Source organism: Cryptomeria japonica, chromosome 3 (genome assembly GCF_030272615.1).
Source record: "Cryptomeria japonica chromosome 3, Sugi_1.0, whole genome shotgun sequence".
Classification (NCBI taxonomy): Eukaryota; Viridiplantae; Streptophyta; class Pinopsida; order Cupressales; family Cupressaceae; genus Cryptomeria; species Cryptomeria japonica.
The window spans coordinates 395,149,762-395,173,607 of record NC_081407.1 but is presented as its reverse complement, the minus strand read 5'-3'; the positions used below and the strand labels follow the sequence as shown (position 1 = coordinate 395,173,607).

The 23,846-nt window shown below is 35.9% G+C and overlaps 1 protein-coding gene across 1 annotated transcript in view; it reads right to left on the bottom strand.

The window, feature by feature from the left end:
• Positions 1–23,846, bottom strand: part of LOC131047859 (uncharacterized) — a 113,025-nt gene that overhangs the window by 37,377 nt on the left and 51,802 nt on the right. The window contains exons 2-3 of the mRNA XM_057981645.2: positions 21,303–21,412; positions 3,538–4,382 (exon numbers count right to left, since the gene is read on the bottom strand). Coding sequence (XP_057837628.2) covers positions 3,538–4,382; positions 21,303–21,412 — 955 coding nt within the window. The remainder of the gene's footprint in view (positions 1–3,537; positions 4,383–21,302; positions 21,413–23,846) is intronic.

Below are 23,846 nucleotides of genomic sequence, written 5' to 3'. Positions count from 1 at the left end.
TGAACATTATAAGGTTTTGTATTAAGCATACCTATTAAGCGCATTCCTATGCATACCACCAAGAACAAAGATGTTACTGCCTGTAACTTAATAACAGTTCTGATCTGAACTGATCGATGATGTTACTGGATGATTTGATTCCTTTCCTTTATATCTCTCAATGTGAGGGAGAGGTCACACCTCTTCATCATGTATGCCCTTTGGCAAGAGAGACACCCTTTCACCATTAGCGCTCTTTGAAAGAGTGCAACTCTTCTTTATTTCTGCCCTTTGAAAAGGGACACAACCTTTCACAATCAGATCTGCACTTCTTATTTAAGTCAGTTTTGCACTTCTAGTTCTAATTCCCCCAAATTGTCCCCTCTCAAATAATGCTCTCTTCTCCATTTTATACCTCATATTTGGGAGTCACAACTTATCAATTAATACCTTTTGTCCATTCATTAACTTAATTAAATTTGTAATTATATTTAATTATATTCTTTTATATTTTCATTTTAATTTTATTTTTATTCTTTTAAATTTTAATTTTATTATTAATATTTACCATAAATTCTATTTCAAAGTGGGGAAATTACACGAACATAACAACAGTTTGCTGCTCATTCCATGTGATGATGGTGGACACTCAATATATTTCCATGCTCCTCTTATGAGTATCATTGTCGCACTTAAGGTCAGAGTTTCTATGTTTAATTATCTATGTCAAAGGACATCAGTTGAAATATTGCTGTAATCAGATGTTCAATCATCTCTTATTTCATGTAAAATCTTTCAAGCATTGTTATGAATGTTTAAAAAACCTTTGCTCTATATGAATCATCAATCAAACTATTATACAAATCTGCGTATCAGAAAACCATATCAGTGTATACAAACCTGGGGGATAGGTGCAAAAAGAAATTGATACAAAACAGGGATAGCATCTTACAATTGCTGATTTCAATTCATGGTATTTTAATAGCCATCTAATGTTTTTGTTTGATTTTCTGAACACATATTGAATATTGACAATGAATTTTGAGCACAAATATTATATTTTAAGGTTCTATAATGAATATATGCATGCTTTATCCATGTTTTCATATGAATATAATGTGTATATGCATGCTTCATCCATGTTTTCTTATGAACATTTAAAAATTTTCTCTATATTTAAAATTTTCCCTATATTTTATATAGCCGTCCCCTTTGTTGTCCCCTAGCCATCTCCAAAATTGGCCAAAAAAATCAGCGTCCCAGAAATGCATCCCCCTGTCCCAGAAACTTAGGGTAACCTTGCAAATATCCTTTTAGCTTTCACTTTTGTTCAAGTTAAGTATTTCTCTTTTCACTTTATGAGGCTTATAACTCCTTTTCCAATGCTTAAAGCTGAGCTTTCTTACATATTATGATCCTTTTTATCTAGAAGTACTACCTTCCAAAGTTTACATAAGAAAGCAAAAACTAAAAATTATGAGGAAACAATTTAGCTTTTTATTTAGCAACTATTTGTGCAAAATAGCATTCCTTAGGGACACATGCCCAAGACAAAGTTATCACTACAAGGGACAAGGATAAGGACGAAATGTCCCCTAACAATGCCCCCTTGGTGCCACCCCTAAAGGAGGTCGTCTCCAAGATGGCCCTATAGAGCAAGGGACATTCATGTACTACAAAGCAAAAGACATCGCTCGTGATTTTCCCCTTTGGACGATATAGATGACACTCTATTGTCCCAAGCACAATAGGGTTTCCCCCATACCCCAAACAAAAAAAAGCACCTAGTTTTTAAAGTTAAAACAATAAAAAATCACAAGACCTTTTAGCCCTATAACCTAACAGGGGAGCCAATCAGAGATAGGGAGGCCCCCCCACCCTTAAAAATTCATGAATATACTAGCCTGTTCTCTATTACAATCACAAAAAAAGGAAGAGAAGAGGTCCTCTATAGGTAAAACAATCATTTAACATAAGAAAATTTTGAGAAAACAAAAAATGGTGAATACAACATGAAGATCCTTGTGGCCTTGAATGCTTTAATTTGGGTTTAGTGGCAAGGTCTCCAATCCTTGACTCAACACTATATTGTGAAAGGAAACTTGCCAAGGGCATTACCACCCCATCCCCAAACCCCCACTATAATTTTAAAAAGCAAAAAATAAAATTGTTTTAGGCTCTGCTAGATTAAATCCCAAGTAATAGTATTTCATTTATACTTTTGGTTTACAGAGTCAATCTTGATATCAACTTATTATAGTCAAATAATTATGAAAGTTAATATAACAATCTTAGTGAAGACATTTACATTTCACAAATGTAACGCATTTCATATCTTTGTCAAATTATATTCTCTAATGTGTCCCTTACTTGGGATCATGCAGAAGTTCCTAACTGATTTTACAACATGACCCATACAAAATTTGGCTGGCATTGGTGTACTCATTTTCATTTGTTTGAAGAATAATATCGAAGCCTAGAAGTATTTTTTCAAATGATGAATGGCAAAAGATTTTATCATCTTTGAAATGACAACTGCAAAAACAACGCAAGAATTTGCTCCAATTGGTTATGTTCTGTTGTCTCTAATACAAAATGTCATACATCAGTACAACTGTGTATAAACTTCAGCTTCTTGTACTTAAATTGTTTACATAAATAATAAATTGCAACTTCTTTTCCCATTTTTTTAATTAATTTTTCCAATAGTAATCCTCTTGCAGTCCCCAAAATTCAGAAAAAATTGCTGCCCCATAAACTCATTCATCTATCCCCATGTTCCCCCTGTCCCAAAGACTTCATAAAATGCTAGTGCAAAATTATATAATTTCCCAGCTGGAAAAGCAAAAGGTAGAAAGAACTTGAAATTGGCGAAATTAAGCACTAATTTTAATGTAGTAAACTTTAATTACACCATCCACAAATAATTGGCATTAATAGCAACAAACATCAAGAAATATAACACTTATCTTCTCAACAAACAAGGTAAAGCTCAAGATGACTTCTGCAAGATAATCAGAGATTATATATCGAGTATCCTATGAGAGCTTTGAACTAGTCATGATCATTTAGAAGTTATAGCAGATTCTTCCAAAAAAGGATCTCAATGCTCTCAAAATATGTTATGAATTGGTTCTTGCTACTTGATTTTCCTTTGTTATGTGTTAATTATTGATTTTTTCTTTACTATTAATAAGCTATCTATTGAGGTTAATGGTTTATCTGTGATTATGCTAACTTTGGCTGCTATTTGTTGTACTTGTGGTTACTTCAACTGATATTACAGTATAATATTTTTTATATATTATAAAAATAGCATTCTAATTTATAAATATAAGAGTAGCTCAATAATATTGTTAGAAATAAAAACACATGAGATGCTTAAAAGAACAACTAAGTTGGAAATGTTGTTCTTACTGATGTGGCCTCTTCAAAAAGTAGTGAAAAATAAATATCTTGCTAATGACATATGAAGGACAGGTATCCATATTTATACAAGAACACTTGTAGAAGATCCGAAAAACCTGACCAAATAACATTAGAAAAGGAATGATGTACCTGTATCCAATAGTATGTAAAAACATTCTTAGAAGTTCAATTTGAGCATAATGGTTTCTAAAGCTATCTGCCAACAACCTCAAGGTTCGACCTAGTTTGCAGATATGGCAGCTTAGCAACTGAGAAAGCACATCCATTGATCCTTCTCTTAAGCCTTCAAAGCCCGCAGCTCCAACTATTCTTACTACAGTTTGACGAGCTCTGTGTGTTGCCTCTTCTTCACTGAACCTTTTTCTTTTGCTAGCTGCCATGCCCTTTCCAGTATTGTCAACCTTCCTACTGCCAAGACTTAAGTACTCTGAACCCATACCAAACCTTTCAATCAACAATGGGCTTCGAGTTGTTTCAAATGGAAGATTTTCAAAAATACCAGGAACTTCTACAGTAGGATTCTCATCCTCTTTATCTCGTCCAGGAACTGAGCTGTCTGGCACACAATTAGATGGAAACATTGTCTCTGGGAAAAAGCATATTTCTTCATCCACTGAACAACCGGTTTCTACTATACATTCAGCTTGAATTCCTGAAACATTTTCTCTACCCGAATTGGCAGAATGCAACTCTCTGTCCAGTTTGGTAACTCTACGTTTCTTTCTGTGTTTCTCCGAAAACATCAAATATGCAGACATCCCTTCAGGTGTTCGTCTATAAGTATCTCGGTCTCCAAATGGAAGTTCTCGTTGACCCAGGCGCCATGAAAACCGTTGCATTCTATCCTTCAAATGTTTTTCACGCCACTGACTGTACCATGTGTCCAATAAGTCACCATTTTTAGACCTTGAAGAAGCACCTTCAACCTCGTTTGCTATGAATCTGGACCTAGCAGAAGAATTCCTTTCAATGTCCTGTTAGAAAATCAGCCAAGATTTGTACATTTTTTTCAAATTAGGAACATTCATATAGGGAACGACACAAATTGAAAATTACCAAATCTAGATTACAACGTTAAAATCCACTGTTGCTATTTTAAACAGTTAGTTTCAAGTATCTTATTTGTTTCCAAAAAGACAATAACAAATTAGAAGTCACTTCAATGTCCTGTTAGGAAACTACCAAGATTTGAAATTTTTTTCAAAATTGGGAATGTCCATAGGGACCAATGCAAATTGAAAATTACCAAATCTAAATGACAACGATAAAATCCGCTCTTGATATTTTAAACAGTTAGATTCAAGTCTCTTATTTGCTTGCAAAAGGACAATAATAAATTCCAAAGTAAGGCCAAACCATTGAAGGGAATGTCTTCATCCAGATAATTAAATTATCTCTCCTAAAGTATGAGTGAGTTATCATCGGTAGTAACAGTCTGCACTATTGACATTATGAAACCAAAAATAATGAACATGTAATGCATCATGAATGTGATGTCCCCATCATTAAACTAGGAAGTTAACAAACAGTAAACAACTAGGTGATCAAGGGTGGCAGCCTTGATAACATTTTCAAGTAGTTAGGAGTTAGAAGATCAAAAGTTGTGCATAGTACTAATAGTTAGTTGTATATTTACATCAATTGTAAAATAGAAAGCATTGTGGAAAATCGTCTTATTCCATAAGACTTCACAATTTTCCACTCAAGGATCCAAATGAAGCAAAGGAAAATAAGAAATTGAAGCAGGACTATAAGGTTGATGATAAACAAGTAATCAAGAGATCTTTTATGCCAATCCCTCTTCTTGAAGACAACACATATCAATACTTCATCAGTCATAAATATGTATTACCACTGCCATCAGATGAAGTATCACCATTATCAAAAGAGAATCAGATAATTCAGACTAAAACATACATCGAAGGAAGACTCAAAGAACCATGTTCAAGCAATAGTCAACACCCGATCTGAATTGATATAGCAGCGATTCAGAGATAACAGTGATCATTAGAATCAGCAGGATGATAACCAGATCAAATGAATAATGATCCCAATCAGCATATCGAACCAATAAGCATCAAGTATCCTTCGATCATCAATACACAAGAAGATCGATCATATCCATAAGACCAAGCATTTCAGTTGACTGATCAAATGATCAACCATTTGGAAGACAGTGATTAAGACATAACAAACAGTGCTGAGCATCAATAATAATCTTGAAGGCACCAATCAACACTAAGTATATTATCTAACATCCCCGTTGAATGAAAGGATAGAGAGAATATCAAAGGATTTAGTATAGCCAATGAAGAAGGATCCGATGGAGTTTAAAAGTCAAGGCTTAAAACAAACCAATCGATATCTCTTAAATAATCCTCATCCATTAATGAAATAAAAGGATGCAATTAACATTTAGTAAGGGCCACAAACAAGAAAGGATATGTCTATTCCAGGTGAAGAGATGCCCCCGCTCCATATTATTAGATATTTTATAAAGAATCATACTCAATCAGAAAGGCATCAAGATTGAGCATTGCCTTTGGCACACAAAACAGTTGCATAAGGAACAAGTTCCAAATCAGGGAGAGAACCAAATCATTGCATGCTTCTACAGCTATATCAGGAACAGCGTCTTTATACATTGTTGCAAGCATATAGCTTAATACCAGGAACACCAACATATCACAGTAAGGTGATAACAATATCTACATCTGTATGTTCCTAAGTTATCGGTTCGGGTTCGGATTAAGGTATGGATTTGCGGATTCGGCAAAAACAAAATCTTGGGTAAGGGTACTGGTTCGTCCGTACATAATATATATATATATATATATATATATGTTCAAACAAACATCAAAATTATAAAAATATAATTATATAATTTATAAACTATCACTACCATTATTGATTATTACAATGATACAATCCATACAAAAATGAAATATACAATGTGCCTGCTGCAATGATATTTTACAGCAGTTATAAACATATCGGATATTACAGAGAATAATATAATACAACATCATTCAACCACGAAAAAAGGATCCTAAGTTAGAGCACGACAGAGATGAATAAGAATAGCATTAGGACAGAAGGATGAACAGAATAGGGACATAAATAAAAGCAGATCTGCAGTAGTCTAGAACAGCTTGGTGCGATAGAACAAGAGAATATATGAGCAGCCTTATGTAGAGGATAAGAACAGAATTTAGAGCAGACCGGTGAAGCATATTGGAAAAGATCAGAGAGAGATGGGTTTACATGTTAAAAAAATATTTTTTTAAAAAAAATTTATTGGTTTTTGTATTTTTAATTTTTATGGCCTGTGGGCCCCGTTTTTGGGAACCCACGGGCCTGGGTTCTCCTAGGTCCGCCCGGGTTCAACCTGGGTTCCACATGGGTCCTACCCAGGTGGATGGGTTCTGTGTGGGTTCTCTATGGAAGGACCCACAGAGAACCCATCCACCTGGGCAGGACCCATGTGGAACCCAGGGAGAACCCGGGGAGGACCAGGACCAGGCAAGAACCAGGACCCGGACCCAGCCTAAAATGCCAAGAACCGGTATCTTAGGTATGTTCCCATTGATACATCAGACACAGCAACTTCCATAGCTTTATAGCTATTTTTATAAGGAACTAAATCAGACATAGCATCATCAAGATATTGCAGATTTCTATCTATATGCTAGGAAGAGATTTATATCTGTAAATCTGGTAAGACATCGAGATTCCTTTGCATGTTTACTCATCTTCAAATCTGAGACAGCAAGTAATCTTATTATTCTAAAAACCAAATAATTGTGCATATCTTTTATAGTTATATCAGAGATAGCATCAATATCAGTTATATTTCATAATTAAAATCATTTGCAAAGTAATATCAGCATTTAGGCAAGATCGTTAAGGAAAGAAATCTCTTGCGATTGATCTTTGCAAGCAAATTGTCCCTATATCCTAAGTTATTAAATAAGGGGACATTACAATGCAGGACAGCCCATACTATATACACAACGAATGGTAGCAATCTTTCACGCTTGCAGAAGATTCAAGCATGTCACCAGATCAATAAACAAATCCATCAGCTTGTTAAGGCCTTCCTTATTGTGAAAACAAAGATCCTACTTGGTAGATATTTCTCTGAACGGAACCCATAATTGCAAGTACCTGACAAAGGTCAGCCAAATTCCATTATCATTTGATAGCTTTTTGGCTGCAAAAATTATATCTTAGAAGTTCTAACTTATTCGTATTTTATAAATATAAATAGCTGCTTATGTATGTAATAGTACTAAGGTGTATTAGGGTATGTACCAAATAGTAATACCTAGTAAAAATTATTAAATTGGGACCAACCACATCTGTACATAATATAAAAGGAGATCCAAATGTAAGGAAAGAAGTTTATCCAGCCTTCAGAATCAACCATAATAACAGTGCATATTTCTTCACATTTGTACAAATGATTTTACTGGAGTTTGGATAAGTTTCCCTGAGGTTTAAACCCTAATTTTGCAATCTGTTTGTTGTTCCAACTCACATAAAGAATATGAAATTAGATTTATCTACACCCTCTTATGAAGATTCAAGAATAAAGATACATTAACCCAATTTGAGTTACTCATATGCTTTACAGTTCTTTCCTATTTCCGGTTGTTTCGAGTGGGTTTCTATGCATCTATAGGCACAACTTGAATAGACATTTTGGATTATATCATTAGGTTTTCATTTCTAATCATAGATCTGGAAGTAACTGAATCCAATTTACAAACCTCGGTAGCATGAATATCTCATTAATCTAAACAAAAATTAAAGTTGGGGAGCTCTTAAGCTACATGAGGAAGACGAAGTCATCGTCCATGAAAAATCTTCAAGTTTGCTCCTTCCTCATGTGATCTAGTCTTCTTGGTGATCTTCATCTTCTTGGATTCACTATTTCCTTTCTTAGTGTGTTGTTTGGCAATTGTGACCTTTGTTTTCTTGCTTTTTTTCTTTGTTTTCTCTTAGTTGTGTTTCCTTTTGAGATTTATGGTCCCTTGTAAAGTGTTTAGCTGCATGTCTAGGGTTGTGTTTTGTGAGTTAACTCCTTGTCATTAATACCTCCTAGGAAGAGACTACTTGCTTGAGTGAAGTGTCCAATGAATCATATAATATCCCCTATTAGAACGCTACCTCTTTCCCAATAGTTGCATACATCATTTAACATCATTATGTCTTAAATTAGGTTATTGAGATTAGACGTATATATAATGCAACAAATAATTAATTAAATTTAGGGTTCGCCCTCACTTCTTCCCTAACCCTATAGAAGATGGTGGAATTACTATGCTAGGGCACTTGGAAACAATCTACGAGCAGGCTCCTTCAAGGTTTCTTAGGAATTTATGTTTATGCCCATCTCGGGACTCTCCCTCAAAGCTTCAGAAATATATGTCCTTACCCATCTTGGGATTTACCCACCTAGTGACCAAATTACTCCGCCTCTCCCTACACAAACCAACCTATCCTCACGAAGGCATTAGTGGATGATTAAAGTCTAGGCCATTAATATAATAGTCTTTCATGTACTATGAATGTATATGAAATTAAGCATGACTGTCATACATATTGCAGTCTATATTAATAGTACTATTAAATTCTGCATAAGAACGTTATCAAGCTTCATATATTAAGCATACATAACTTAATAACAGTTCTGATCTGATCTGATCGATTGTGATATTTCTGGATGCTTTTGATTCCTTTCCTTTAAATCTCTCAATGTGAGGGAGAGGTCACAACTCTTCATCATGAATGCCCTTTGGCAAGAGACACACCCTTTCACCACTAGCACCCTTTGAAAGAGTACAACTCTTCATTATTTCTGCCCTTTGAAAGGGACGCAACCTTTTACAATCAGATCTGCACTTCTTATTTAAATCCGATCTGCACTTATGATTCCCAAATTATCCCATTCTCAAAATGTGGTTCTGTTCTCCCTTTTATATCTCTCGTTTGAGGGAGTCATAACTTTTCATTTTATGTCAAATTGACCATTCATTAACTTAATTAAATTTTAATTATATTTTTTGTATATTAATTTAATTTTTAATATTTTAATTTTATTATTATTATTTAATATTAAATTCTATTTCAAAGTGGGGACATTACAGTCCACCCCACCCAAGATTGCTTGTCCTCAAGCAATGATCATGGAGTGTTCATTAATGAATTCCAATATGAAATGGCTTTGGAAACACACATGGAACAAACATGTTGAAAACAAATCAAGCATAAACCAAACACAAAGCATACACATCGATATATACAACACGGAGCATACACGCAAATACATGTATTGTTAGATTCCTTCTTATTGACTAGAATGATTCACTGATTCATGTTTACCCTACAAGATGGCAGGATCAAAGCTCTAATACCAATTGTCATGTCCCCTATTAGAACGCTACCTATTCCCAATAGTTGCATACATCATTTAACATCATTATGTCTTAAATTAGGTTATTGAGATTAGAAGTATATATAATGCAATAAATAACTAATTAAATTTAGGGTTAACCCTCACTTCTTCCCTAACCCTACGGAAGATGGTGGAATTTCTGTGCTAGATCACTTAGAAACAGTCTACGAGCAAGCTCCCTCAAGGTTTCTTAGGAACATATGTTTATGCCCATCTCGGGACTCTCCCTCAAGGTTTCTTAGGAACATATGTTTATGCCCATCTCGGGACTCTCCCTCAAGGCTTCAGAAATATATGTCCTTACCCATCTTGGGATTTACCCATCTAGTGACCAAATTACTCCACCTCTCCCTACACAAACCAACCTATCCTCACGAAGGCATTAGCGGATGATTAAAGTCTACGCTATTAATATAATAGTCTTTCACGTACTATGAATGTATATGAAATTAAGCATGACTGTCATACGTATTGCAGTCTATGTTAATATTACTATTAAATTCTACATAAGAACATTACCATGCTTCATATATTAAGCATACATATTAAGCACATCCCCATGCATAACACCAAGAACAAGGATGTTACTGCCTGTAACTTAAAAATAGCTCTGATCTGATCTGATCTGATCGATGGTGATGTCCCTGGAGGTTTTTGATTCCTTTCCTTTATATCTCTCGATGTGAGGGAGAGGTCACACCTCTTCATCGGGTATGCCCTTTGGCAAGAGACTTACCCTTTCACGATTAGCACCCTTTGAAAGAGTGCAACTCTTCATTATTTATGTTCTTTAAAAGGGACACAACCTTTTACAATCAGATCCGCACTTCTTAATTAAATCAGATCTGCACTTCTAATTCCCAAATGATCCCCTTCTCAAATGAGGTTCTCTTCTCCCTTTTATATCTCATGTTTGAGGGAGTCCCAACTTTTCCTTTTATGTCTTTTGACCATTCATTAACTTAATTAAATTTTAATTATATTTAATTATATTCTTTCTATTTAAATTTAATTTTTAATATTTTAATTTTATTATTACTATTTATTGTTATATTCTATTTCAAAGTGGGGACATTACAAATTGATGGACCTCACATTTGCAGGGAATGGCAAGGCTGAAGATGGAAGCGATATTAGAGGGGAAACAGTTAAGGCAGGTACAGCTGAGCAGGATATTGAATGTGTTAGCATTGAGAAAGTTGGAAAGTCTGAAGGTGCTTAAAAATCATTCAAACAAGCTCATCGTGTAGAATAGGTCACTTTGGTACCTAAAACAGCATGCTTCTCTGCAGTGGATGGCTATGGATGAGAGCTCAACAATGTAGAATAGGCCACTTTTGTGCCTATAACAATGTGCTTCTCTGCAGCATATGGCTATGGAGGAGACCTCAAAAGCGTTTTTGAAGAAAGGAGAGTGAGTGAAGGAGGCAGAAAAGATAAGCACGCTTCTTTTTCTAGGAAAATTTTGATCATTTGCCCTAACTCAGGAATGGTTGAAACTGTTAAAAAGAGAGGAGAGATCTTAAAATTCTGGCATTTTTTTTGTCTGCTTGAACAAAGATGCTCTTCCTTCTAGAGGATCCTTTGATATGATTGGATTGCTTCTATGTGGGGAAGAAAAATAGGTATTTAGGTTCTGTTTTGTAGAATGGTCCAAAAGGAGTCGTTTCTAGTTATGTTTAAGATTTCAGGTATACATCGAAAGGTTTTGAGTCACCCATTTTGGAATATGGGAAGGGTTTGATGCCCTAATTCTGCCCCATTTTGGAATATGCATACTAAGAGATTGATATTTATACGACTCATCCTTGAGGTCCCTACTGAGTTGAGGGAGCCTACTGAGTTGAGTAGTAGTTATCATATCTCATCTGACTGTGTTGAGGGGCTAGATGTTTGTTGAACCAAACTCTTATTAATGAGGCCCTTCCAATGGTGTTCACTTGGTTTCAGGAATTTGATTTATGGGAGCTGTTCCTTAAGTTTCTATTTAGACTAATCAGTATTTTCAACTTAAAACACTTAGGAAGGTTTTACGTCTTAATAGACTATCCTGAAATCTTGATGGATAATTATTGCATGTCAAAAGGATTCAAGTGTACTTGAGAGTCTTTATAGAGCCTCACTCCTTTAGTATTTTTCATTACTGTGAAGCAAACATATGTATACACATAGACTCTATGCATGCAGGTTAAGTTTTGGAGAAACAAACATGAGGAAAACATATCTGGCATGAATCCAACACGTTGAGAACGAAGCATATGCATAAGACAGGAGTCATATACACACATATACATAAAGTGGTAAGGCAAGAAGCATCATAAAGCATACACATAAGGCATGATTCATACATATGATTACACATGAGGTATGCATCCGAATATATGGATGGCATGAAGTACACGAATACACATAAGGCATGAATCATACACATGAATACACATAATGAATGAAGCATATATATGAATACACACAGCACATAAGCATGAATTCACTTGAGTTGTGAAGCAAATAAAGTATTACTTAAGTCACGAAGCATACACATGAGTATATGCAGTTATGAGAAAGGCATTTATGTAAAACATACATGCTGTAGGCACATTAAACAGGAAGCAATAGTGTGTAAGTCAAAAGCACACATGATACAGACACTTAGAGAATGCACATGGACTAAGCACTCTGAAAACACATTAGTCCTGAAGTAAATATGCTTAAGATATGAAGCAATTGAGAAAGGCATATCAAATGCATATGGAATAAACATGTTGAAAACACATTAATCATGATGCGAAGCCATTTTCAGATATTAGGAAGGTGCTGAAAAACATGACAAACATGGAGCAATTTCATAAGCATACATACAATATGAATCCTACATGAGAAAAGTACACGTATAAAACATACAATGGAGCAATCATGCTGAAGACACATCAGACATACAGCAAACACATAAACATCTGTCAATTATGAGGTTTATATACATGAAACATAGATTTAAGAGATATATGCATAAGGCATGTGAGTACACACAAAGCATGAAGTACATACTTAAGGCAAGAAGCACGCACATTAAGCATATAGCATAAACAAAGGCAAGAAGCATTCACATGAATACACATGAAGTATGAAGTATGAAGTATACACATAGGACACATAAATTCAAGCAATGCATAAAGCTTTTATATTCACATAAATAGACTTTTAGGAAGCATGTACATAAATATACGTAGAATATGAAGCATATACATTCCAAAGCATGAAACTTGTATATGAATATACGTACTGCAAGAGTCATACATATGAATATACATAAGGTGTGAAACACCTATATGAATACACATAAGGCATAAGGTACACACAGGAATAGGCATGAAGCATACATACAGATATATGAGCATACACTTAAATACATTCAAAGCATACCAATATATTTGAAGCATATAAAGCATGAAATATATACTCAATGAATAGATGCAAGGCATGAGTTATAAATGCACATAAGGCATTAAATATACACCTAAGGTATGTAAGGCATGAAACCAATGAAGCATACAATAGCTGATTAGGAAGCTATCATAATATGGGTGATGCATATTTATTTAATATATTAAAGGTTACATTTATGGACGGAATGCTTGGTTAAAAGATTGTGACAAAGCTGTTCGTAGCTCAAAAGCTTCTAATCTCTGCTGTTCTGTTGCAAAGTCATTGTTTCTGTTGCAAAGTCATTGTTGACACCATTTAAGAAGTCACGGAAGCAATCCAAAAATGCTCAATTCTTTAACAACTTTCTGCAATTTCTGTACAAGTAATTTCTACGTTTTAGTATAAACTTGAGAATATGATGTCTTTTTCTGTGATGTCGGTAAATGGTCTTTCGTTTATGATTTTGAGATTTTTGACTATGATGCATGATTGATCTCCGAATGGTAATTGTTTGTTGTTCTTTGATTTAATTACAAAGGGGTTGAATAGTTAACCCTAATTGTATGTGGGTAACATAGATCTGTCCCATAGGTTGGCAAGATTAAAGCTCTGATACCATTTGTAATGTCCACTGCTAGGGTCTGTCGTTTTTCCAAAGGTTGACATACATCACTATGCATTATTTTGTTTTAATTCATATTATTAAACTAGTGAATGAATTATTATTTGTAATACATTCAATATTTATTATATTTAGACCCATCTTAACTTCTTTCCTAACCCTAATGAGGGATGGAGATTTACTGTCATAGGGCGTTGACACCAATCTACAAGGAGGCTCCCTCAAGGTTTCAGGACTCCATCCCTACCCCATAATGGGCTTGCCATCACTTCTGAAGATTTACTTGCTCCTCCCTACACACACCAACTTATCCTCTCATAGGCGTTAGAAAATGAATTAAGATGGAGTCATGAATATAATAATCTTTATGCATTATGAATATACGATAAAGTAAGTATAAATCTGATATAGGAAATGCAGTCTTATTGATAATGTCTACGGTAATTTATATTGCATTTATGTGCATATAGTAATACAGGTCTGACATGATATCAATGGATAAATAAATATTATATAAATGCAGATCTACTATGACATAAATGAAATCAAAATATATGGCCATGATACAATGTACCAGTTCTGCTGTTCTGATATTGATAGTAATTAATTCTGATTTCTCCTTGATGCAGACTTAACGTCTTTCCTTGTTGATCTCTTTTCATGATCCCTCTGTCCACCATGAGAATGCTCTTTAATACCTCTTCATTGTATAGAATGGTACGTCTCTTCAAGGGATGTCTATTTGTAAAGGCAATGCCCCTAGGACCATCGCATCCTTTCCCATAACTAATCCATTATTATTATCAGTACTAACTAATGCTAATTTTAAACATTATTATCGATCCAAAATAAATATTATTATCAGTCAATCATTTATAGATTAATATCCAGCATTGATATGCCACGCTTCCATTCTTGAGGGCACGCAATGGTAGTCAATGAAGTCACTGATATATTTGTTGACTGGATTGTATATGGATTGCTGCACTGCTGTGGATGAAGATCGCTGTCTGTGTCTTCCCTTAGTTACTCATCGTTAATGCTGCGACCACGTGATAGAAAAAGCTCCTTGTAAATTGTTGATCATGAAAACATACTCACAGATTACCTCTGCCACTATAATTAATTGGTTGTCTTCACTGCTTACTTGTCTGAGTTCGATTTAGGAGATAAGAAAATTGTGAAGTCTTTGAAAAAACAATTTTCTTTTGTTAGGGCGTTTACTGTCAGAGTGAGGACATGACAGTTTAGGGCCATTTCTTGATCTCCTAATCTCAAAGTCCTAGGTGTTGTTTGAATGAATCCTTGTTGGATGAAATCTAGAATGTTCTTCCACGACTCTGGTTTTTTCTACCACGTGCTTTTAACCACTTGGGGAACTCTTAAATGCGAAAGACACCTAATTTACCCTTCCTCACTCAAAGGCTAGCGTTTTGATTTCTGTTAAACCTAAGGAAGGCATTCCTTAAGTTATCTAGTTTCAAGTTGAAAATAGTCTTTCAATGGTAGAATAAAGGTTTTGTGGGCTTGGCTCATGATTTCCGTAAGCATGATGGGCATTTGAGAAAGGATTGTCCTATGCTAAGGACTAACAAAGAGGTTCCAATCTCTACAAATGCTGCTCCCTTAAAGAATGAAAAAATCTTGCAAGTGTCCTGATCTCATAAAATCTAATGTATAATCAAAGCAAAGCAAATAAACTCCACCCTAGTTGAAGTACCAAGGGAAAGCCACTTGGCCACCTCCTGTTTACCCTGAGTAACAACAAATTAGGCTTGAAACCTTGCATAGAAACAGTGCTGGGAGCACATGTAACAAAATGAAACCACATGTCTCATTCTCCTGAACGCTGAAAATAATAAAAAGGTTGTTGACTGAGGAAAATCTTAAAAGAAACGATGACAATTGCCATCACAGGAATTTAATCACCATAAACCAAAGCCCAAAAAATAAATAAACTCTGTAAAGGGAAGGAAATGCAAAGAAGAAAACCTTACTGTCAAAACATGACTAATGAGCAGAGATTTAAGCTAATTCAAGAATACAGATTGCCACAAAAGTAGAGAAACCCATTTCACCAATAGGCAACATAAAAATCTTTTCACATGAGCGATTTGCCTATTAAAATTTTGAATTTAAGAGTTAAAACCAGTTGCCACAAGTTTTACAAGAATATGGTTGCATTGGGGACAACAAATATGTTGCAAGATGTAATGAGACCAATTTGAAGAAGGGCCAGTCGGCCACCCAAGTGGTGTTTCCTAACACCCTTCTTTTGTTTGTTTTCCTTTTTATCTAATAAATTGGAAATTTTCATAAGTGAAACTATTATAAATTTCTTATTTTGGTTTTGGTCGACTTACTAGGCATTTGTTTAGTAAGTTCGAATAAATATTTTATTTTTAGTTATTTTTGTGAGCTGACCTGGAGTCGGTTTGGGCTAAAATGGCACAAGTTACCTATATATGGGTGCGTTTGGTTTAGTTTTACCATGCTTCATTCGGATCTATTGTATTGTAGCCTCTGCACAAGAAGGTGAACTAGATGGAAAACCCAGGCAGCCAGCAAGGTAGGACGGGAACCCTACTCTTGTACAACAGATTTAAGCTTTGAATTACAATGTAGTGCCCCTCCCTGATTCATCTTTCTTTTGTGCATCGATAGACTATATCGATATAGCTTAGACCACTTTATGATGCTTTCGATTGATGTTTATGGATTTATCTATGATTTGGATGCTTTATAGTTGATGATAGACATATCATGTTTACAATTGACATTATGGTTTTCATATGGTTGATCCATATGCACTTATTGTATATATGAGAATTATGTTTGCTTATGATGATTTGATGATACCCTGTGTGGTACTAACCTTACCTCCTGATTATATCAAATGAGTTGATGTAATGATTGTCATAACTGTCTTACCATTGTATTCGTGATAGAGACAATGTCATATCACTCATTGTGAGCATGATATGATGTTGTGATTCTCTTCACTTGCCTGATCATTTATAACATATGTTATTGTATATGTTGTCATACATGTATTGGTGGTGACAGGTTACAAGTACCAAACATCGGCTCCACTTGGCTTCACAGGTCTAAGCATGTCTTCATCCCAATGGCAAGTTGATCAGAGGTGACATGAAATCCTATTCTACACTCTAGGTTTAGGTCGGTATCCTGTCAGTCGTGGTATTGTGGTTAGAGTTGTTTCGTGGTATTTTATGTTACCCTATGTTGTGATCATTAGTTAATTAGATTATTAATAAATTAATTGGTTTATATAGTTTATAATAATAAATTAAATTAATGATTGGCATTAATATTTAATATTAATGTGTGATTTCTATTATTTGGGATTAATTATTATTTATGCTTATTCTACGGTTTATATTATTTAATTGGGCCCTTATATTTTATTGCGCCTTGGTTTAATTGGTTGTTTATATTATTTTAATTCCTTTTACCCTTTTGAGTTATTTAATTAATTATTTATTCTACCTACCCTATTTTACTATTGGTTGTGAGCTTGGTAAGTTTAAATAATATTATTTTCATACATTTCACCTCGAATTGAGGTAGGGGTTGGTATGAAATATATTTTAATTGATTATTTTCATTGGCCGACATATTTTCATGGTTTTGGTTCAATCTTCTATTTATTGAGTTTCTGCGCATTGTTGGGGGGTGGCCTTCTCGGTAATTTTCTGCGATTGAAGATTTTAGATTTTGTTTAAGAGCTTGGCTTGGCTGGATTTTGGTTGGATTGCGCTTCATTAAATTTCATTTACCATTACTTCTATACTTCCAAGTTGGAGCTTTATTCCTCTTTGCATTTAGATTTGTAAAGTTTGTCTGCTCTGTGTTTGTGGGAAAGATTGTTTGCAGGCTGGGAAATTGATAATGCCGTAAGATTATTTAGATAGTTAAGAAAGAATTATATGTAATGGGGTTATTGTTTATATCGGTTGTATGATCTAGTGTTGTCGTGAATGGCATGTAATATATCTGCATTGTCGTAAGCTTCCTGTGCGCCCGTGTCTGGTTACAGTAGTACTTGCTACCTTGAGGCTTGGTATCTTTTGTTTTATTTGAGATGCCCCTTGGTTTTACTTGCGTTGCATCCTTTTCAAATGGTTTTTCCTGCATCGTAAATATACTTATGAGTTTTCTGGGCTAAGTCGTAGATTTCACTTCCGTAGACTAAGTCTAACCTGTCAATGCATTGTATGCCTGTACAAATGCGCTAATCCTTAATGTAAATGCGCTATTAGTCCATGTGTATGCGCTGGTCCTCTGCGCAAAGGCGCCAATCTGCTTGATAAATGCGCTATTATTCCTGCTATTTGTGTCGTCTTGGATAGTGAATGTGCTGCAGAAGTTCTCATAAGCGCTGCAGAAACAATCAAATGCACTAAACTATGTTCCAAAAACGCTGCACTATGTCTCAGATGCACTAAACTATTAATCATTAGCATTGCTCTATCCTGCAAAAGCGCTATACTGGTTGACAAATGCGCTAGAATAGTCGATAGATGCATTGTACTACTTGATTTGGCTTTCTGAGTCTTTTCTGATTTTTGTATTTGGATTTTGGGTATCCAGAGGCTGTTTTCTGTTGATTTCTGAGTTCCTGAGTTGTTCCAGGACTGTTTATTTGATCAGAATTGTATATTTGCATGGTTTTATGGTTCTAAGCAAGAGGTTGTGCCTTGCTGTTAATTATCAGGGCTCATGATGGTCATAATCTTGATATTGTGGATTTTATTTTATGTTGCTTATTAGGCTATGGCTATTGGTTCTTGATATACATTTATGTGTTAATTATTATTGGATTTGGAGACCTTGGATAACCAAGTTATGTGTTATTGAGAGCCCTTGGTTGTGTTATATTATGGTGTCACCCTAAGGTCTAGGTGCATGCTAGGGCGAGTGGGCTTCCAAGTGAGTGATTGGGGTTGTGAGGAGTAGACAGCCAGGTTACTCGGGGTCTAGGCCGCCAAGATAACTCATTGGAAGTTTTTCTTGTAATCAAGTGATAATTTAATTAAATAATCTTAGAAGGGTTGGGTAGTAGAAATTCACCTTAATAAGATAAGAAATGGACAATGTGGCCCCAATACCTTGCCCAGGGATGATGATGTGGATCCCGGATAGGATTGGGAAGGCCTTGATAATCCAGATAAGCTAATCTCCCTTACTTCCTCGAGGTTGAGATGGCTCCGCATGAGTATCACGGAATTCGGGACAGGAGTCCAGGTTACCATTGTTGTTTTATTGTGATAGCATGTGATGACACTCCTTCCCTACATGTAGGTCCTAGCACCTTAGCCTTAATTTGTTGTGTTGCCTCTGGGAATCTTATGTTTATGCCTTGTACTTTTGAGCCAGACTTGTGAAACGATTTGAAGTTTTGTTGATGTGGTTGTGGATGAAAACTTTGGTTATTAGGTGTTAGCCTAGATCTAGGGTGTGTGGGATCTTGTGTCATCTCCTAGCACAGAGGGTGGTTTGATGTCTTCTACCATTGGGATGTTCTTCGTTGGATGCTCTTGTGCATGGATGTGGATTCCTTATTTATTCAGCTTTTAGATGGATTCATGTAGCAGATTGATGTAATATGATTCATTTGGCATTTGTAATAGTAGGACTTGTGAGATAGTTATATTTATAGAAAAAGAACTATGTATCATGATGTAATAGGATCTTGTATTCATATGTAATGAAAAAGATGCAATGATTTGTGATTATGGCATTAGTAAGGATATGATGTTGTAATTATGGTAGTAATTCTTAATGTATCTTGGGTATTGATCATTAATGGAAATAATGATGTTATGATAAAGAGAATGGGTAATAGGAACATTGGAATTGGTGTTTAGAAATGAATCTAAAGGGGATTTATGGCATTTGAATATGTTAGAATGTGACCATGGTAATTGGTTATGCTATAATGTGTTAAATGAATGGATGATCTTTTATGTTGATTTCATTGGTAATTGTTGGGAGTAAAGATAGCTTAGTAATGGCGTTGAGATACCCTAGGGAATGTAATTGATGAGTTATGAGATGATGTTTATTTCCGCTTGTGTACTGTGATTTTATGAGTATGCTTTTAGTCGATTATGTGCATATTGGTATATGGATGTTTAATGCATTTGAGTATTCTAGTTGCTTATGTTGCATTAGATAATGATGTTAAAAAGAAATATCTCTATTAGCATGTTAGTTAGTTATATTTCTCTAGGGTATTTTGGTGGGCATTACATACAAACAATAATAAGCGCCTTCCTTATAGCAGGTCACATATCACACAAACGAAGAGGAACCTATGACATCTCCAGGAGGATAGCTTTCACAAAGATCACCGGGTAGCATTGCAATCATAGGATTGTGACTTGACACCCCTCTAAGGTGCCTGTATCGTTGCTCAACGAGGACAAATCGCACACAGGAAGAGATCTAACTTTCAGTTCTGGGCTGTGCAGGCTGAAGCTTTGGCGATAGGGAGATACACCATGAAAAGGGAGCACCATAATGATAATAATCTTCTTACTGCATGTCTGCGACAGCAGCAAATAAGGGAACCAGATCAAAGCTTACACAGAAGGATTCAGATCTGAATATTCAGTGCAATCGGTTAAGGCCATTCACAATCCAATGCCAGGAGGGATCAAATAAGGAGTAAGATATTGTCACTGTAATGTAACATGAACTCTGTATGTGAATCGAATTGCAATTAGAACTCTGGGAATGTATAAGTCATAGACTTTCAGATCTGAATGGTGTCTTGGTGTATTAGTCCTTGATGATTCTGAGTTGTAACCTTCTGTAAGATGTTGAACTGATATATGAGTAATGGAAAAACTGTTTCTGGCTGCCTGAATATTTTTTGTTAGAATCTGAGTGTGTTAGTTTACAGATAAATCTGTTTAGACTTGGCCAGGGCTATTTCACAAGAGTTCATTAATTTTTTTTCAACTAGCATAGAATAGCATATATATTGTTGCTTGGTTGGAACTGCTCCTTTCTAAACCCCAACCTATCTTTATTTCTATGTATTCAGTTAGATCTTGGATCTCCTTGTTCTATGGTGGCATATCTCATCATAACAGCCCTTAATCACTATATACCCCACGGAAACCCTTAATTGTTTACTCACTCGTTCTTAGCCCCATCTTGTCACAGGAGTCATACAGGTTTTTGCAACAACTTCATACCATTAAATGAGAAAATTCTCCTGTGATGTTTCATCAAAGCAGGATCATCACATCATATTCATATATGTTTGTAATCTTTGTATGATGTTCTAATTTCGAAAAAAATAAAAAAAATTATAGAGCCTACTACAAATCATATGAGCATAACAACAATTAGAACCTTCGTTTGAAGAGCTTTTGTTGTCGACGGAGCCTTTGCTTCCAATCGGTGCCAGTCATCCACATCTTCCTCCAAAGAGTAATAAATGTCATCAGCATGCAATTGTAGATCTGATTAAAGGCCAAAGAGCAGGTTAAACAGCATCATTATTATTACCTACAGCAGAAAAGGGGAAAAAAGAGTGAGACTGCAAAGTTTAAAAGATCAACTTGATATCCATCATTTATAGATTTTTTTCTAGTTCATATGTCACTAATCTACGCCTGGATGTCTTAAATAAACATATTTATTTACCTTCTCAAGAGAAACTCAATAAAAATCATCCATTTTGCTTCCGTTTGTTGTGGCTCATATATGCATTCACAGATTAATTTATAACTATCACTCAGATTAGGAAAAAAATTTCAAGGTATGTACAACTACATGTGTGTGTGTGTAAAATCATTAAGGCCCTAATAATGGTGTATGTGTGCATGTGTTTGTAAGCATGCATGTGTGTGTGCATGGGTGTGTGTGTGGGGGTGCATACATTGGTGTGTGTGTGTGTGTGTTGTGTGTGTGTACAGAATCATTAAGGCCTTGAAAATGGTACCAGTGATTCCAAAAGGATTATGAAACTGTGACAAAAATATAATTATCACTCGAGATTAGGGACAAAATTTCAAGTCATGTACAACTACATGTGTGTGTGCAGAATCATAAGGCCCTGATAATTGTGTGTGTGTGTGTGCACAATAAAGGGTGCATTTGTGTGTGTGCATGGGTGCATGCATGGGTGTCGATGTGTACAAAATCATTAAGGCCCTGATAACGGTATCCATGATTCCAAAAGGATTATGGAACTGTGTGTATGAGTGCATGGGTGCACAGATGGGTGTGGGTGTGCATGGGTGTGTGTGTACAGAATCACTAAGGCCCTGATAATGGTATTGGTGAATCCAAATGGATTAAGAAACTGTGTGTAATGTGTGTGTACAAAATCACTAAACCCCTGATAACGGTATCCATGATTCCAAAAGGATTAATAAATTGTGTGTGTGTGGGTGCATTTGTGGGTGTGTTGAGTCTAAGTATAGAATCATTAAGGCCCTGATAATGGTATTGGTAAATCCAAAAGTATTATGAAATTGTGTGGGTGTGTGTTGTGTGTGTGTATAGAATCATTGGTCCTAATAATGGTATTGGTGAATCCAAAAGGATTATGAAACTGTGTGTGTGTGCATGTCTAAGTGTGTGTGTTTGTGTTGTGGGTGTGGGTGTGGGTGTGGTTGTGTACAAAATCATTGAGGCCATGATAGTGTGGGTGTGGGTGTGCGTGTTGTGGGTGTGTACAAAATCATGAAAGCCTTGATAACATGTGTGTGTAGATGTGGGTCTGGGTCTGGGTGTGTGTGGACAGAATCAGCAAGGACCTGATAATGTGTATCTGGGTGGATGTGTTGTGTGTGTGTGTACAAAATCATTAAGGCCCTAATAATGTGTGTGTAGGTGTGTGGATGTGTATGTTGTGTGTGTGTAGAATGATTAAGGCCCTAACAATGTCAAGTGCACACAACAATGGGTGCATGTGTGGGTGCGGGTGTGGGTTTATGTGTGTGTGCGTGTTGTGTGTGTATGCACATGTGTGCATGTGTGTGTGTGCACATGTGTGTGGATCTATGTGTGTGTGTGGTGGGTGTGTGGGTCTGTGTGTGTGTGTGGACACATGTGTGCCATTGCAATGTTTGTGCGTGTGCGCACACGAGTGTGGGTGTGGGTGTGGGTGTGGGCGTGGGTGTGCATGTGTGTGCATGTGCATATGTATTTTGTGGGAGGGGGTGTGTGGGTGCGTGTTGTCGGTGTGTGTGTGTGTGTGTGTGCGTGTGTGTGTTCATGTGTGTATGTGTTTTGTGGGTGGGTGTGTGTGTGTTGTGTGCGTACCAAATGATTAAAGCCCTAATAATGTGCGTGTACAGAATCATTAAGGACCTAATAATGTGTGTGTGTCAACAGGTTCGATTATGGTGTTGTGACATTTTCACACGTCGCCCCATTGCAAATGGGGACCCCCATTTTTTCGCAATCTGACTTGGGGCTTTTAGGTAGTCATCTTAGCTTGGCATCAGCTTCTTAGCCTTTAGTCTTTAGTGAGAGGAGGTTAGTCCAGTGTCTAGTCTGCCAGAATATGATGAGTTGAGGTTTGGGTTGTAATGTTGTCAAGAAGCAAGAAAGTTGTCAAGTTGCAAGGAAAGATGCTAAGTTGCTAGGGTTGAATTTGTTTGAGTGTTGAGAGTCATTCCTGAAGGGATAGCAAAGTTGATGCACCTGGACTTACCTTCCCTTCTTCATACCCTAGGCAACAAAATGGAAAGAGGTAACATCCACGTTGGAATGAAATGAGAATTTGACTAAGTATGAAAGGTGGGTGCAAAATGCATACACTATTGCATTTGCCGCCCTAGTTGTGCAATATCATGTAAGATTTGCGCCCTACAACATGAAGCACTAGGATTGTTTGAGGTGATCTAATGGCTGTGCTAATTGCTTCCCAATGATAAAATCAAT